Genomic DNA, 18,191 nt, shown 5'->3' on the forward strand with positions numbered 1-18,191 from the left:
CCTGACGGTCTGCCCCATAGTCTGCCTTGCCTCAGACTCTACGCAATGATCCACACACTCCTGAATTGAATCTTTTGGATCCATCCACAAAACCAAACTCTTCGTCTCTTAAATTGTTGCTTACCAGGCATGTCACGTCACTGAAAAGTATGGCAGGAGAGTTGGTTCCTAATTGCTTCTTGAGAACTAGGAGGGCAGCCATCCTGACTGCTCAGCTGCATGTAGGAGTCTGATCTATGGTCAGCACAATAAACTTAAATATTAAAACACACCACAGCCTTCTTTACTCCATGTGTCACTTTAAAAAGTTATAACCCAGAAAAGTCAGAACTACTTCTGGGCAGTCCCCTGGAGACCGTTTTTTTTTTTTTTTTTCAGCTGGAAAGTTTCCCAGTAATAGATAAGCCTGTCAGTTCCTTCCCCACATAGTTTGCTGTTAGAGGTGAGGAAGGCTCCGTTGAAAGCATCATTTTCCCATCATGGACTGTCTTCATTTTCTCAGGACCAGTCATGCCTGCTGCTCTTGCAGCAGCGTCTCTGGCCATGTCTGTAATCTCTGGAAAACTCTCTCTGTGGATCTCGGCTGTGCTCCTTGCACAGCTTGCAATTTTTTAATTACCAGTGAACCACACCACTGAGTCCTAGAGAGGCAGCTTCCTCAGCATCAGGATGGGTCTAGTTGGCCCGAGAGTTGGTTCCTAATTACTTCTGGAGAACTACGAGGGCAGCCATCCTGACTGCTCAGCTGGGTGTAGGAGTCTGATCTCAGGGTGCCAAAATCACTCCCTCTCATTTCCCCTAGATTCAGTAGGGTTTACACTTATTAATTCCTGCAAATCAAAATGAAGCTGCTCTCTGAGGTCGAACACAGTGGTTGTTCACACATGTTATGAAGGAAAATAATGACCTGGAGTTTAACATGGAGTTTCATTTTATCATTCCCACAGAAGAGGGAAATATCTCTTGAGCATTCCTTGGGTGGCAGACGTTGCGACGAACAACGACGAGAGAGAGATTATAAGCATCTCCATTTTGGGGTTAAATGAATTTTATCACACAAGGTTTTTAAGAGTATGTATTTCTCTAACAAGCAAAGCTGCCATTCAGTTTGGTGATAAGTCTCTGATAAATACTTGAAGAACTTGTTCTTAATCATTGCAGGTAATCATTGAAAACAGTTTATTATTGGGACACGATTGTGGAATATTAGTTGCTTTTCAATTGCCATGACAAAACACCATGACCAAGGAAACTTATATTTAATTTGAGACTCAGTTCCAGAGGGTTAGTGTCCTTGGCTACCATGGCGGGGAGCATGGCGGCAGGCAGGCAGGCGTGGTACTGGGCCTGAACGCTCACGTCTTGCCAACAGCATGAGGCAGAGATGGCTAACTGAAATTGCCATGTGCTTTTTGAACCTCAAAGCCTACCTCCTGTGACACACATCCACTAACAAGATGAAACAGTTTTACCAACTTGGGACCAGCTATACAAATATATAAGCCTGTGGGTACCATTTTCATTAAAATTACCACAGTTGGATTTTGGAGTCAGTTTTACGTTGCTTTAACACAGGAAATATTATAATCCTAATGAGAATCTTGTGGGGTAACATGGGAAGGGGATTCGAATGCAAAACATCGGGAGTGCATGGACTGGATCCCAGGATGAATGATGAGCAGAGTTCCTGGCCTGCAAGGGTATCCAATGACCTTTGTATTCTCTTTCGCTTTTCGTTCTCATGGTTAGACACTGAGTTAAATGAGAAAACTATGCAAGAGAGTGTCATTTTGCTTAGCAAAATGCAAAGGGCCTATAGCTAGTTACACATCATGGAGTTGCCTTTGTTGATGCCAACAGGCAGGAATTTTCATGTTACTTCTTACCTAGCCATCTTAGAGGAGCAGTGAGCTCTTTCTCCCAAGAATATTTGAGCTGCGTTTTGATTGTTTCTCATAGCGATATTGCTGAGGGGGTAGTATTCCCATTCCCATGCCTCTTAGACTTCGACCCTCTCTATTTGGAATATCCATTTTATTAGGTTGTTTAAATTACCATCAAGACTTTCCAAAATAAACAAACATGAAAGATATAGTCCCTCATGCAGAGAAAGAAACACTAAGTTATCAAGTGACTTGTGCTTGTGTTCCCATGGAACGGTAGGCTGCAGCGTTGAATTGTGTCACATATGGCAGACACAGAAAACTGACAGCTGGGCAGCATCCCCCTGCCCATTCTGATATTCCCAGAGACCAGCTTAATCCTGGTAATAAAACTGCCTCATAAGGTTTTGTAGGTAGCTCCTTACCTATGCAATGCCAAGGGCTAGATAAAATAACTCACTGAAATATGGGCCCACCATCCTTCACCAAGGTCCTTGGGGCTGAGAATTTAGAACATTGTGAATGAAAAACCATATGGCCCTTGTGCTGTGTTCTCTAAAATGTGCTCATTGATATCTGGAGCAACTCCTGGATATTCTGCAGTAAGATGCATGCATGGGTTGAGTCTCAAAGTCGAGTTTGTGAGTCAGACTTTGTTGAAAAATTAGCTACAAATGTCTGTCAGTATTTCCAAGCCTTCTGACTTTGAAAACACAACAACGGCATCAGAGGACCGATTTGAGCAGCACTGTCATACCAGCGTGATTTGGAGAAAAGTTTAATCAAATGGCACAATGCTCATAATAAAAACAGAATTTTGGAGCAGGTTACTGGTTTAAACTGGTTAACTGGTTTTAAAGGTCTACTAACTTAAATAAAAACATTCTACACATATTTATAAAATTGATTTCAGGAGCTGGGAGCAGTGGTACATGCCTGTAATGCCCCCACCCCCCACCCCAGGGGAGGCAGAGGCAGGCAGGATCTCTGTGAGTTCCAGGCCAGCCTGGTTGGACAGCCAAGGCTTCACAGAGAAACCCTGTCTTGAAAAACAAACAATAGCAAAAAAGAAAAGAAAAAAAAAGAAAAGAAAAGAAAGAAAGAAAGAAAGAAAGAAAGAAAGAAAGAAAGAAAAAAAGAAAGAAAGAAATTTGTTTCAGAAATCTGCAGAATAGTGGTTGAGTCTGGGTGTAAGGATAATTGGTGATTTTCCATTTCATATTTTACTTTTGGGTATTTTTCTTAAATTTCTACCAACGCTAGGAAGAATTTTAGTAACAAACAAACCCAATTTACTTTTGAATCTTTTAGCGTCTCTCACTGTGGGCACTGGGGCTGCTTGTACTCCGGGCGCGCCTGAGTTTGGGACACAGGATCATGTCCTCTGCTTGGGGCGCCAGGTGGTCCTGGCCAGGGCATGGCTTTTGGAAAGGGCCAGGAAGGAATCACTCAAGTGATGCTGTGTATACCGAAACACCAGGAGCCACAGCACCCGGGTTCCGAGGCCTGTCAACAAGAATGAGGGGGCACTGGAAACCAAACTCCAATCTTCTTTTCCCAGCTCTGATGCGTGTCAGGGCAGCAGGCAGGCTCATGTGCTCACTTTTGAAAGCACCATCGTGCTGCAAGGACTGGGTCTTCATGCAGCTGAGTGGATTGCTAGGGAAACCACCAGTGTGGTGCACAGAAAGCTAATTCAAAACAGCATGCTCCTTGTGGGGCTCCTGTCCCCTCCATATCCTTCTAGTCCTCTCTCCTCTCCCCCACTTTTCTTCCATAAGACTCCCTGCATTCTGCCCAGAGTTTGGCTGCTTCAATCCCCTGTTGGGGTGGAGCCTTCCAAAGAAGCTTCTAGAGTAGGCTCCCACCCTGTTTCTTCTCTTCCACCACTTATGGTGTCTATCCTCTTTGCTCTTATGAATGAGATTTAAGCACCTGAAAGGAGACCAACAAAGCTAAAAAGCTTGAGCCCAGGGGGTCCTGAGGAGACTGACGCACCAACCAAGGACCTAGACCCCCTGTTCAGAGGTAGCTAATTGGCAGCTCAGTCTCCATGTGGGTCCTTGAGTAAGGAGAGCAGGGCCTTTCTCTGTCATGAACTCGGTTGCCTACACTTTCATCACTTGCACCTGGCAGTGTGGTCTTTCCAGGCCACAGAGGAAGAGGATCCAGGAAGTCCTCATGAGAATTGGTAAACGATAGGCAGATGGCAAAGGAGGAGAACTGCACCTTTCAGTGGACTAGGTGAAGGAGAATAGAGGGGAAGAAGGAGGGGGAGGATAGGACTGGGAGGAGTTGAGGGAGGGAGCTTCAATTGAGATATATAATGAATAAATTGTGAAAAAAAAGTTAAAAAAAGAGAAGAGAACCAAACCAAACTAAACCAAACCAAACCAAAACAGCTTGCTAAATTCATAAGCCCCTTAGAACTGCAGCATCTGTACTTTCTAAGTTCTTCCAGCATTTTTTTCCCCGTCATTCTTTCCATAATGCTAAAATAATTTGCTTAGCACTTAGAAATGCTCTTGGAGGATAAGGACTAGCTTTCTTATTTGTAAGTGATATGCCTCGTTCAGTGCCTGGTATGAAGAATGGGTGAGCAAATGCTTTTGATAGACTGATGGAATTGTATAGAAAGATGTTACAGATACTTGTACAGCATGTGTTTGGTACTTATGTGAAATGTATGAGTGTATGTACCTGTAAAATATGCAGGAAGGTAATTATATATTTACCTGTGTGTGTGAATAATGTCTACTTCATTCATTCATTATTCATCATTCACTAACCCATTCATTCATTCATTCATTCATTCATTCATTCATTCATTTATTTTTTTCATTAACTATAAAAGTCCCTAATGAGAATCCCATAATGATTTAATTGTTTGTGAAAGGAAAAGTATCGGCTCAGGACTGACAAGACCAAGTTCTCACCATGTAGGAGGTTTATTTCCTTCAGAGAGACAGAGGGCAGGGACAGGGAACAAAGACAGAAGATAGAGGGAGCTAGAGAAGGAGAAGGGAACAAAGGAGAGGGAGAGAAGAGGTAAGGGGTATTTGTCCTTGAGGGGGACAAAGGACTGCCTCTAGGTAGGGAGGGGATGGATGTGTCCCATAGGGAAATGGTAGTTTGTAAAGATAAAAGGGAAAACTCCTTATTAGGATGAGGTGTTTAATTTTAACTGGGCATGTTAATTAGGTGAGCCAAAGGGGGTTTTTGATTGTTGGACTTCAATACTTCGAGAGCTGGACCTTGCTAGTCAGTCTCAGAGGGAAGAGGTGGCCATATAAGGGAATGAACCTTAGGGGCTAGCTCTAAGAATGTAATCTAATGGTTTTCAGCAAGGCAGAGGGAATGGGTGAAGGGCAAGGCCTGCCAGAGCTGTGCTCCCTTACCACAGGGCTGGCCAGAGTCTCTTCAGTTCGTTTTCCTCCAAATCCACAGGTTAAAATCTAACCATAAAGGTGAGGATAGTAAAGGACAGGATGTAGGACTGTAGGGAGATGATCAGGTCACAGTGGCAGAGCTCCCACGTAGCATTTATACCTCCACAAGAGAGACCCCAGACACCCTTCCAGTCCTTTCTCTCACGTAAGAACACCAAAAAGAGATTTCAGCCATGAGCCAGAAAGACGACTCCTGCTGGAGACCAGCCCTGCCTGTACCTCGTACAGGAGTTGCCCAGGGTGCATAACTGTGAATGTATTTGTGTTGTTTATGAGTCACCCAGGTAAGGCATTTCCTTGTAGCAACCCAAGCCGGGGAACACAGAGAGTAAGGACTTGGGTCCCAGCCTCAAAGGTCATTTGGAACTCTGTTATAGGCTTGTGAAGAATTTCACGTTGAAGAATCATGAGCGCAAATGCACACTGGTGTTCTGGTGGAGATTGTTTCCTGGAACTTGCCTTATAATTCTAATGTCTCTCAAGTTGAGAATCTGCTAGTTAATTCCCAGTGTGTGTGGGGGGGAGGGGTGAAGCCCAGAGCAGCACAGCACATTCTCTGTGTGGGAGGCAAGGCACTTCCACAGATGTGCTAGGAATTGTGGTCTAGCCCAGCACCTCTGGAACCTTTAAAAAGCTCAGATTCTGATTCAAGGTGCTTGGCTTGGAGCCCGGGATTCTGTATTTCTTATAGGCTCCAGGGTAATGACAATGCTGATGTAGTCTGTGGTTAGAGTGATAGAATCCCACAGGAAACATTGGTCAGTAAACCCTGGACAGTTGGTCAGAAAACCCCGGACTGAGAAGACCAGGCCTGATCTCCCCTGCTCCCCTCCTCCAAATCACCAGTTCCAGGAACTAGGCCGTAGGTCATCAATTCCAGGAACAAGACCAGAAAATCCCCTATGCAAGGAATAGCCCGTAGGTAACCACAAGAATGGGAAGGTATCTTATCTCAGGGTGAGGCATCTGTGCTGGGCAGACTACCGACCTTGTAGAAGAACATTCAAGGCACAGAAATACCTAATATTCTTGAGGTCTATGGATAGCTCACTCAATGTTAGTTATGTTAGCTAGCCAATCACTTTGTGACAAGCTTGTCCTTGTTGAATGTCACCCAAACGTGTAACTGCTAAGCTGGAATTTCTGTGCTGTAACCCTAAAAAAACAAAAACAAAAACAAAAACAAAAACCCCTTTCTTCCTGAGCGCAGGGCTCTACACTTGAGAACCCCTGTGTCAGTGACGGTGTGGGCCCAAGCTTGAGCTTCTAATAAAGACCCTACTGAGTTTGCATAGATCCTTGGTGGTCTTTGGGGTCCACAAGAGTTGGGCATAGCAGGGCGGTGAGAACAGCAGAGGTCATACAGGAGCAACTTAGCTTTCGTTTATGTATCGCTGCTGTATGCATTCCTCAAGTGTGTGTGCCTCTCTCTCTTTCTCTCTCTCTGTGTGTGTATGTGTGTGAGTGTGTGTGTGGTTGTTCTTTAGTGTTCTTTTACTGGTTTAGGACTGACCAGCAGCACTACTCTATAAGGATTAGCTGATCTGAGCATACAGAAGAGGAAGGAGTGAAGGCAGGTTTACATTGATGGAGATACACATACTGCAAGTTCTGGGAATGGAGCTGAAAGACCAAAAATTTTAAAGCTCCCGCCACCTGGGAAAAGAAACTAGCTTAATGCATTCTATCCCTGCCCACTAATTATACAGTTGCTAGGAAACCAGCCCATATGACCAGGCCAGAACCGTTGGTGGTCTTGGTGCCTAAAGTGGACCAATCATTTCAAAAGTCAGTTTTCCTTACCCAATCATGTAATGCCAAAGCATGTAAGTCCCTGCTTCCGGTTTTGCCCTGTAAAAACCTGATTCACCGTGAGGGGCCGCATTCCTCTCCTGTCTCCACAGGAAGTTTGCGTCCCAGTGTTTGAACACGTATACAATTAAAAAACCCTCAAGTGTTTAGAGTGGAGTCTATTCCTGGTCTTTTGGTGTTAGCAAACCGGGCATAACAGAGCAAGGCAGATTCTGACTGCTGAGGTATAGGACAGGCAAATGGGTAAGTGGGTGGCTCCAGGTCAACTTATCCCCAGAGAAAACCAGTGCATATGAGACGGTAGCAGTGTCATCCCAGGTAGCTACCATCAGTTTCATATCTAGGGTACTTTAAGGCAGAAATCATTAAGATACACTTTAGAAAGTATTTTGAAAAGCCATTCCCAAGATGATAGGCATTCAGCCAAAACCAAACTTCCAAATCTGCCTGAGAGGGATGAACTTCCTTCTCAAGAGAAGAGGCATCCTCACAAGACAGAATGAGCGACCAAGGGAAGAGAATCTTAACTACCAGTTAGATGGGAACTCACAGGAGGCCAATGAAATTCCACATTGTTCCCCAAAAGGAACCTGGGCCTGAGAATAAAGCTTGCTTGAACATAGCCTGGCAAGTGGTTCTGAAGTATATTCTCATTTGGGTTCCTGGTACTTGTGAGTGTTCCCTTATTTTAGAAAGGGTCCTTGCAGATGTAACTGAAGATTCTGATATGAAATAATTTGGGGTTAATCTGGGTAAATCCTAAAATAAATGTCAACTGTCCTTATAAAGATGGTGGGAGATCTGAGACAAGCAGAAGAGGAGAATGTCATTAGAAAAGCATGGGATTAGAGCAATGGAACTACAAACCAAGGAATCCTGGTAGCCAACAGAAGCTGGGGGAAGCAGAAAGGACCCTCCACAAGGGCCTGCAGAGTTAGCACTACTCTGTCAACACCTCTCTTTGAACTTGGACCCTTCAGAATTAAAAAAGAATACATTTCTATTGTCTCTCTCTCTTATCTATCTATCTATCTATCTATCTATCTATCTATCTATCTACTTATTTACTTATTTATTTATTTATTTATTGCTTTATTTCAAGACAGAGCTTCTCTGGGTAGCCTTGGTTATTTTGGAGTCACTTCGTAGACCTGGCTGGCCATGAACTCACAGAGATCTGCCCTCCCTTGCCTCCCTGAGTGCTGGGATTACAGGTGTGTGCCATCTCTACCCCCTGAATTTCTATTGTCTTAAGTCCTTGTGCTTTATTCCTTAACCACAAAGCTCTAATGAACATGCAGCATGTAAAATTACACTTTGCTACATTTATCTCAGAGCATAGTTTGGGGTCTGAGAACTCATCCCCTTTAGTGAAGCCACAGATCCTAACGGTATTACCTCCCTCCCAATCCCCAGCCTTCTTATTCCCATTGTCATGGACTAGATTTCCACTATTACACTCTGTTCCTTTCCAGGCAAAGACTGGCCAAGGATGCTGAAATTCAGAGATACTAAGGATGTTGTAAGGATACACCTGCTGTAGTCACAGACAGGAAAGGTAACCTGAACAGTGGTCCAGGTGTCAAGCCCCTCTGTGGACTGTATGCCAAGGAGTCCCTTGTTCATTCCTCTGCAGTGAGAATAGGGGTCCAGGATGGGGTCCAGCTCTCCCTTCTAGTGAGCCTTCTAGTGGGGTTAGGCTACTCAACGTTGACCCTCATGGAGTCTGTGGGTGCTCATGGTACCACATCTTTTCCTTTGGTTATAGCTGTACCCTGCTCTAACCCAGCATCTGTTTGCCAAATAGAACCATTTTCTGTGTGTTACCAAGTGCTCCTCTGGGAGCCCAGAGCCACTGAGAGCCAAATTGTTCTCCCTACTCTAGGCCTTATCCTGTTTTCCAGAAGGCTCTGTAATTTCTCAGCCATCCACAGAATTAGGTAACTCCCCCAAGATCACACAGCTGTGAAGTGATGGAGCAAGAGATTGTAAGACACCCAGCTGACTTCAACACATTCTCTCTGGTATTATCAACCTGAGAACAATTTGCACCACATCAATGATGCCATGTACCCAAGTCAAAAAGTAGCTAAGGTCGATAAATATCTATGTAAACAAAGTTCAGAGTTGGTACCTATATTTGTCATTTTTCTACAACATTGTGACAACATATTTGTCAGAAAAATTAAAGGGAGAAAAAATTCACTCTGCTTGTGGTTTCATATACACCTGGCCATCACAATGGATAAGGTGTGACACAGGAGTCTCCACACCATGGCATTTAGGAATTGGAGAGAAGAAATGTAGGAAGAAGTCAGTGCAGACATAGCACCCAAAAGGGTTCTACTTCCTTTGAGCAAGCCCACCTCTTACTTTTTGCTACCTCCCAGTACCACCAATCATATTTATTGAACCATCATGGGAGTGATCCATTCATTAAGCTGGAGCCCTCGGGATCTAGCTGTCTCTAGAGACTGCATCACAGGCATGGCCAGCCCTGTGCTTCTCAGTCCAACCAAATTGATGGCCCAAATTAAGTGCCACAGCACATCAATTTTCTCTCATTGAAGGTGTTACTTTTGCATTGTAGATATTCCTTATGCATTTAAGACTGCTCCTTTTTCCTCTATATTCACAGACATGGCTGAGTTTTTCTATACACGTTTGGTTATCCTAATCAATCCCCTCACTTATTCCAGCTTTGTGCAGAGAAAGCAGGGTTCTACGTTTTATCTTGTGGGAGTTACTGGGTGTTTATTGATACCATCACACACTGGCTGTGAGTGACTTCTGGGATTTCTGCAGGAGTGTCTGGTGTCTCCGTTCTGGACTTCTCAGTCCTGTTCTAGATTCACACCTATGGTGGATCAGAACAAGTGTCCTGTGCACAAAAATGCAGCAAGTGGACACCCAAGCACACAGCACACCCTGTTTCTTAGGACATCCCCTTCCAACTGGAGCATGATGACGCCACTATTGATGTATCATACGTCTTGTGGCTTCTGTCTTCTCTAGAACAGAGGTTCTCAAGCAGTGGGACACACCCACCTCTGGGGCTTGCGTATCAGATATTTACATTAGGATTCATAATAATAGAAAATTACAGTTATGACGTAGCAACAAAAAAATTATGGTTGGGGTCATCACAGCACTGGGAAGGTTGAGAATCACTGCCTTAGAAGATAGGAGTTGGAGTTCAGAGTACTGTCTGGTACTTACTGGCTGTTCATGGTCCTTGGCTCCTGGCAAATGAGAGGGATCTTCAACTCAGCCTGTGGAGACAAAAACAAACTCGTTACTGGACCTTACGCATCATGTTTTAGTTCTGTTGAACATGCTATCTCTGCTTCTTTGTAGGATTTGATGCAGGTGCTGGCCTAGAGGAGGGGAGAGGAAGCAAATCAATGTAGGTCAAAAATTGGTTTATTTCTGGCACAGGGTTGGGGAGGGCCCCCCTCCCCGTACATGCTGTCCTCCTTCTGTCAGCGTTCATCCCATCTGCCCTGGGGAGCTGAGCAAACATGCACTGAGTCTGGTTTTCCCTTGCGTGCAATTGTACGCTTTCTCTGGGCACCTAGGGAGCGTTAGCCCTGGCTTCCTTGGCTCTGCTCCGAGGAGTCCACAGGCTTGCTGAAGCAGGCTGGAAAAAGGATGCTTTTCACTTCCCTGTGACTTTTCCATAAAATATTTACTGGAAGTTTCATTTATACACATACCACTTTGCATCACATTTTACTTGAGCCCAGTATTCACCCTCAGAGGAGGGATCATTAACTGCACTTACCATATAAATTAGCAGCAGAAACGCTGGGAGCTTGCGGTAAGTGCTTTACATCAATGACTGTGTTCAATCTATTCAAAGACTCAGGGAATTATGCAGGATAGTTCACTGCATTTTCTGGAGGTCCAGCAAGAAGCAGTCCTCTTATTAAAGAATTTCAGAATACTGTAATGTGAAACTTTTGAAAATTGTGAGCGGGTGGGATGCAAAAGATAGTGGGGTAGCTGGGGGTGGAAGAAAGGGGTGCTGTCATTTTGCTGAGAAGGGTGAAGGGAGGGCGACTGGGATTCAGTGACTGAGTGGAGGAGCAGCTGATGTTTTCAACTGAGGCAGCTTCAGGATGGCACTCCAGAGGGTGGATGAAAATAGCCATTGCATGCTCCTTCTGCCCTGATGTCTCCTATTGGCTAAAGTCAAGAAGAATTCAGGAGCAAGGAACCATTGATACCTATTCATGCCCATTAGACCCCTGGGGCTCCTGATAAGTAGGACAGGGCAGAGAGTGGATTTCACAGCTTGAAAATGAAGCTCACATGGTTGATTATGTGTCCATGTACACCTATCTCCAACAGGACCCCATTTCAGAAATTCTGCTTCCAAAGGTGTCATCATATTGCACATCAACAAGTCTCACATAGCTTAAGTCCACAGTGCCATATGTCTACCCATCTCTTTATCTATCCATGTATCCAACCCCCATGGACTGAAGGCTCTGTGTAAGTATTGTACCCAGTGAGATCCAACCCCTGCCTGCAAGATGCTTCTAAAGTGAAAGCTAATGCAGTTTCTTCACCCTTGTAAGGAGATGATGGTGGTTTAAAGTACATTGTAAAGATAGACACATCCAAGACAGAGCACAACAGGTGCCAACTGTGCCGTGGGAAGTAGATGGCTCTTCTCATGGTAGTTGAAGCTGGAGCTAGAGCCAGGTCTTGCTGAAGAAGTTTAGATCTTCTCAGCTCAGAGATAAGGTATTCTGGGCTAACGTACACAGGCCTTAGACTGCATGGGGTGTCACAGGGGCTTTGTAAAGGTGGTTGGGTCACCATAGAGGTCATGTTGGCCCTGCATGTAGAAGAACTTGGGGAGCTTACTCAGGAATGGCAAGGACAGTTCATCTCCAAAGGTGGGATTCATACTTGATCTCTGTGATCTTGGAGTAAGTGCTGCAGAAAAGTTACTGAGGAGCTTGGACTGAGATCAGGTCCTTTGACACCCTGCGTACTGCTCCATGCCATGCCTCCCCTTATAGCACTGACAGCAAGAAATGCAAGAGCCATTGTTAGGCTTCTGTTCACATGTGGCTCTTTTGCCAGAGTGGTGTGTCTCATTCATGGTACCCTTCAGAAATCATCTCCTCTGTGGTGGTGAGAAGAGGATTAAAGCCATATCAGTGAGACACAAATGTAAGTTCCAGGCCAAGGAAAGAGTAAGAGCTGTTACTATCTAGATGTGCAGCCTTGGACTTAGTCTTCTGTCACTTAGAAACGGTGGCATCATTATCTTTGTTTTATACTATAAAGTGTTAAATAAACTAATGTACATGAAATTGTCTTGCAAACTAGAAAATACAATGAAGTATGGATGTACTACTACTGATATAATAATGTTAGCAAGCTACACCAGCATTAATCATGTTATATTTTGGTATCCTACAAAGTTAAAGCTATTAATACCTAATAAAAATAAATTATATTAATACGGTTAGATAGAAAAAATGGTCTTAATGCCATGCATAAGAATTTTCTTATATAGTCCCTTTGTTCCTTTGTGCATAGTTGTGGTACTGAAGTGGAATTAAGCTCTTTACAGAGGACTCCCTGTATGCCTGGCTCTTAGCCAGCTCTTAGGTACACGGCTCCAAGGCACAGGAGAGTTCCTTCCAAGGCTTGTGGGCTCACATCAGGAAAGTGGGAAATCCTAATTCTGCCATCTGTACTGTAGCTCTGCACAAATCATGAGAGCTTGCTTGGTCGAATTTTCTTCATCTGGAGTAAGCAATTGGGCTAAATAAGTCTTTTTTAGCTCAAAGATTGCACAATACAGTTCCCTTAAAAACTATAATCCATCCAAATTTGATGACAACAATGGCTTTAAAATGTTAGAGGTATGTTATTAAATCTCTTGCATTTTATTGGCTTCTCCAATGGAGTTCCCTGTAAAACAAAATTGCAGTGTCTCTGAGAAATAGCTATCATAGAAGAAAGCAGGGAAGTTTGATGAGAATCTTTGTTGCCTATATGTAAACCTCTGTAATTTAGTTGATAAGTCTCATTTGTATTTTAAAATAGTAAAGAAAGTCATCCCATTAGTGATTTCTGAGCAATGTGAGCAGTATATTGAACAAAGAATGCTTTAAAGTAATTTTTAATGAGCCAAACTCTTTTGGAACTGTAGAAAGTAAAACTCATGGTCTGAGTGACCTACCTCAGAGGAGCCTAAGTCAGCCAAACGGCAAGGCCGCTGCAAAGGCAGACATTACCCACTACAAGGCCACAGCTTGCTGCTCTGCCTAGATTGTCTGGAGCTCTTCTGAGAACACAGTACTCTTATCTGATTTCCTTTTCATAAAGGATGTGGTAAGTGGTTCAGTTAGAATTGCACATCTGCCAGTTTTCTGAAGATAATACAGAGTAGGAAAGACAAGACGCTTTCCTTCTGGACATATACTGTGAGAAAGAGAACCAAATGTACTGTGAGGCCCTATGTATGTCACAGGGACTCACTGAGTTTGTTCAATCATCTTCATTTGATATGAAGACAAACTAATGTTCACAATGTTAAGTTCCTGGTTTTCCAGGGCAAAACCATACCTGGTATTTGAAACTCATTTGGTCCTGATACTTTGGGTATGTTTTGTGATGGCTGTTTGGTTGTTTGGTGCCTTTGTTTACCTTTCTGTAACATGGTAGTTGTATACCAGTGATTGATTAGGATGTTTGCGAAGACGATGATGTCTTAGATATCACAGACAGGAGATGTCTGTGATAGAAATGAAGTGCACAAGTGTTTTTTTTATTTTTGTTTTTTGTTTTTTTTTCTTGCAGCTAACACTGGGACTATCATTAAAACATCACAGTAACTACCATAGTTGGGTTTGCTTTGAATATAGGTCCAAGTGAAGACAAACAACCAGAAGGACTCACATAAAATAAACAAGAACAGAGTAGAAAAGGGGGCAAAACTAAGATTCAGAGGACACCTATATCATAACAGATGTACAAAACACCAAGCACTTGAACCTGAAGATGAATTAAATACCTGTTGCTGCTTTCAGGTTTGAGTCTCCAGAAGCATGGTGTACATAGCCAATGGTCATAGACACTGGCTCCACAATCATAGGTGTTCTGTCAGCCGTTTGCATCTACCTGGGCTGCAAAAGGTATTGTGCCCTGAAAAGTCCCCTTGGATTGTCTGGGCAGCAGTCTCTGTATGATGGCAGTCTAAATACCCCAGATATTTCAGATAAGGTTTGGATGTGCAGGCTGTTATGGTCATAGACTACCTCAGATATGATGGGAAGGTTAGCTACACTTCAAATAGATGGCTACAAACACAAGCTTCTATAAGGGGCACAAATTGGACTTGATAGGTTAAAAAAATAAATGAGGATATGAAGTTTTGTGTTTGGTGAAGGGGGGTGGACCTGGGAGAAATTTGGAGAGGGAATGTGATCAAAATACATTCTATAAAACTTTCAAAGAGCTAAGAAACATAAAAGAAAATAAAGCCACACAAATTAGAAATGTTTTAAGTTTATGAGTTTAGTTGGAACATATTCATTGTTGCATGTGGCTTGGGGCCTGGTAGGTTGGATGTATCTGAAAGTCTAAATCTTATTTAAAGGGGCCAGAATCTGTTTACCATTTGGTTTGGATTAGAAATCTATGGTTTCATTTTCAATGGTAGAGTCCCTTTAGCTTTCTTTTCTCCAATATGTTTCTGAAATCTAAAAATGAGGATTGAGAAAAAAAGTGTCTGCCCTCCCTACCCTTACTAATACAGCACTTGAAATCTTAGCATTGCAGTAAGAGAAGAGAAGAAACAAACAAAAATACAGATAGAAAAGGAAGAAGTGGAATTACGACTTGTTTCAGGATATTTGATCCCATTGTGAACCCCAAAACTGTGAACTATAAAACCCTGTTTATTGTTTGGTTTGGCTGAGCCCTAACACACCTTTAGTCAAGAACTTTCTGTTTATTGCAAATAGGTGATTGTGGTGTAGTTAACCTAGCCCTAGCACACACCTTTAATCCAAGAGCTCTCTGTATATCTGATCTTGACCTATGCCTAGGTCAAGAGGCATAGCAAGAAACCAGCTGATGGGGATTAAAGAGTAGGGGGACCTTGAGTTGAGGGGTATTCAAGACCGATTGGAGAAGAAGAGGAAGGAGGGGGAGGAGGGCTTTTTAACTCAAGCTATGGCTTTAGCTTAGGCTTCAGATCCTCAGCTCTGGCTTTTTGGGCTTTAAATTAACAAGCCTTCACCCTTGAGTTTTTGGCTTTTTCCTCCTAGACAGTTGTACTAGTGAGACTTTTGGATTTTTCCCATCCAGACCTGAGCTGAGAAGGAAGGTTAGCTGGTTACCTTCTCTGCCTCTCTGAGCTCCAGGTTTTCACCCTAGTGTCTGGCTCTTCACTCTTTATTTGCAAAATAGAACAGTTGAAATTTTCATCATTGTTTGTAACAATGACTATTTGTAGATTACATCCTCCTGTGCTTATGAGACTCTGAAGTTTGAGAACTGATAAACAGGCTACAGAACCAACATACAAATTAGAAGCTTTTCTACATACTAGTATAAACATGTTTGAGAAAGAAACCAGGAAATCAATTCTATTTATACTAGCTTGATGAGGGAGGGAGGAAGAAGACTCCAAATGGCCAATGCAATTCCTAACAAAAGCAACAGTTTTGGGTAACATATTATCTTATTTTGCTTTTTTGTTACTCTGATACAGAACAGCCTAAAACAAAATATATATAATATATCATAACATATATGCAATTATAATATAAATATATTATGCGCAATTTATAATATAAATATATTATGTTGTATTTAAAATATTAAATATAATTATATAAACATAATTATGTACAATTAAGCATATAATATGATCATTATATACAATTAATATAGTTAAATATAATTTATTATACAATTCACATATATGAGAATAGAAAAGAGACTATGTGAGACTAGGAAGGAATTTAGTGCAAGGGGCTCATTTCCTTGCCGTCAAGGTAGAATAAAGGGCATGGCAAAGAGCTGCTCAGTTGGGCTCACTTTTGAAAGCAAAGAGAAGCCTGACCGGTTAGGAAAGCCAGTTTCACAGTTTTGAATATGACATTTTTTTTCTGATTATATTTCATAAGCTCAATACATACCTACTTCGTGGGTTAAAACTCATTTTTAGAAACATAAGGAATTTGATGGGTATGAACCTTTAGTGGGTTCTACACTCAGAGCACATGTAAGAGCTCCAGGGTATGCTCTAGAGCTGGCTGTTAACACCGAGATACCTGCTTCTGAGCTTGAAGCCCGCCTGGTGTCTCAGAGAATGGGTTGGGAAAGCCAAGACTCACTGTATAAACGGATGGGATTTTCATGTGGGTCTTAATCCAGAAATAATTAATACCCTTATGGTATCATAAGCAGTTTAAACAATTGAAAATATGTAGCCTAGCAGAATCACATTTCCTTGTCATCCTTGAGAACTCTTGCTGTCCCGTGGGAATGTACCAATGCTGCCAAGCAGCTAGAGAGACACATTTTTATCACAGTTCTCCTACACTTTTCTTGGTCAAAATTAATATTTCATGAGGTGAAAACATGCTTTACAGCACATAATTTTTTTTTGCTTTCATATACTTCTCATTTATTCCCAGAAGATAAAGTTTATGAAAATACGAACTTCTGCTTCTTTGAAAGTTTAAGAAACATCATTTTAATGACAATGTACCTGATCAGATATAGGAAATCGCCAAAAGCAAACCTCAAGTTGCTAAGACAATGTGAACATGGGGCGGAGGAGGGGGAGGCGGGGGGAAGCTGTGCATTACAAACTGGGTCAAGTCTGAAGCATAAAGTCTGTGTAAAATACCTATGAGGGATGTCTGATTCCCTCTCTACAATCACGCCCAACACAGAAAGATGGAGTTGAAGAAGAAACGCTATATGTATATATGGAGAAAGATGAGAAGAGAGAAGAGAAGAGAAGAGAAGAGAAGAGAGAAGAGAATAGGGGAGAAAGAGAGAGAAAGAGAGAGAGAGAGAGACCAACTTCGAGTAAACATATTGAAACTAGGATTTCTCAGATGTAGGCACTTATTAATTTGCCCACAATTTCTTATTCTGTGTAATCTTCTTGTATTTTCATGTCAAATTTAGGAAGTCGTGATTTAGAGGTGCTCATATTTAGAGGAGAATGCTTGCTTGCTGATTGGATTTCTAATTCCAGTCCTGGCTAGGGCAATCAGCTAAATTTAATTAATTATAACATTTTATTTGATTGGATTCCAATGAGTAGAGGTATTAAAAGTCAAATGGATTATTTTTATGGATTGTTTTGAGGAAGCAAGGTGATTTTTTTCTAGTTTTTCTGCTATTAAGCATGAGAATATTTTAAAACGTAATTTTGCAAGTGTCTTGGTAACAAGTCACTTCCTTTAAGCATCTCGAGGAGACATGGGAGGACACCTATTTGTTCTTTTAGAATGATTTTGAAAAGGCCTCCAACACACAGATGCAATCTATGGTTGTTTTTGAATTTATTACTCTTAGGGCATCTTGATTTCAAAAGCCATTTCCATTTTCTCTTCTGCTGTCTGATCCAGTAGGGACAGTCCCTAAAGCAGGAATTACTTCTTCCACTTTTTTCCTATAGTAAACACACTCCGTTTTCTCCTCTTCTCATTCACTTAATTTGTATTAGAATCCTTTTTTTCCTTACATTCCTTCTTTTTAATTTTTCTCTTCCCTCTATTCTCCTCAAACTTTTGTTTGCTTATATTATTTAAGTTACTTTACTTTCCAGGAGAACTATACTGTGGCAAGCACACAAATACACACATCTATCTATCATCTATCATCTCTCTCTCTGTCATCTATCATGTATCTATTATCTTTTTATCTATCACATCTCATTTATCTATTAACCATCTATCATGTATTAATCTCTCTTCCTCTATCATCTCTTTATCATCCTTCTGTCTATCTATCTATCTATCTATCTATCTATCTATCTATCTATCTATCT

At 42.1% G+C, this 18,191-nt stretch overlaps 1 protein-coding gene across 1 annotated transcript in view; it reads right to left on the reverse strand.

Moving 5' to 3' along the window:
- Positions 1–18,191, reverse strand: part of Clnk (cytokine dependent hematopoietic cell linker) — a 167,753-nt gene that overhangs the window by 142,075 nt on the left and 7,487 nt on the right. Inside the window, exon 2 of the mRNA XM_055624067.1 lies at positions 10,364–10,416. Within this exon, the coding sequence (XP_055480042.1) occupies positions 10,364–10,416 (53 nt within the window). The remainder of the gene's footprint in view (positions 1–10,363; positions 10,417–18,191) is intronic.

Source organism: Psammomys obesus, unplaced genomic scaffold, assembly GCF_907164565.1.
Source record: "Psammomys obesus unplaced genomic scaffold, mPsaObe1.curated_primary_1811, whole genome shotgun sequence".
Taxonomy (NCBI): domain Eukaryota; kingdom Metazoa; phylum Chordata; class Mammalia; order Rodentia; family Muridae; genus Psammomys; species Psammomys obesus.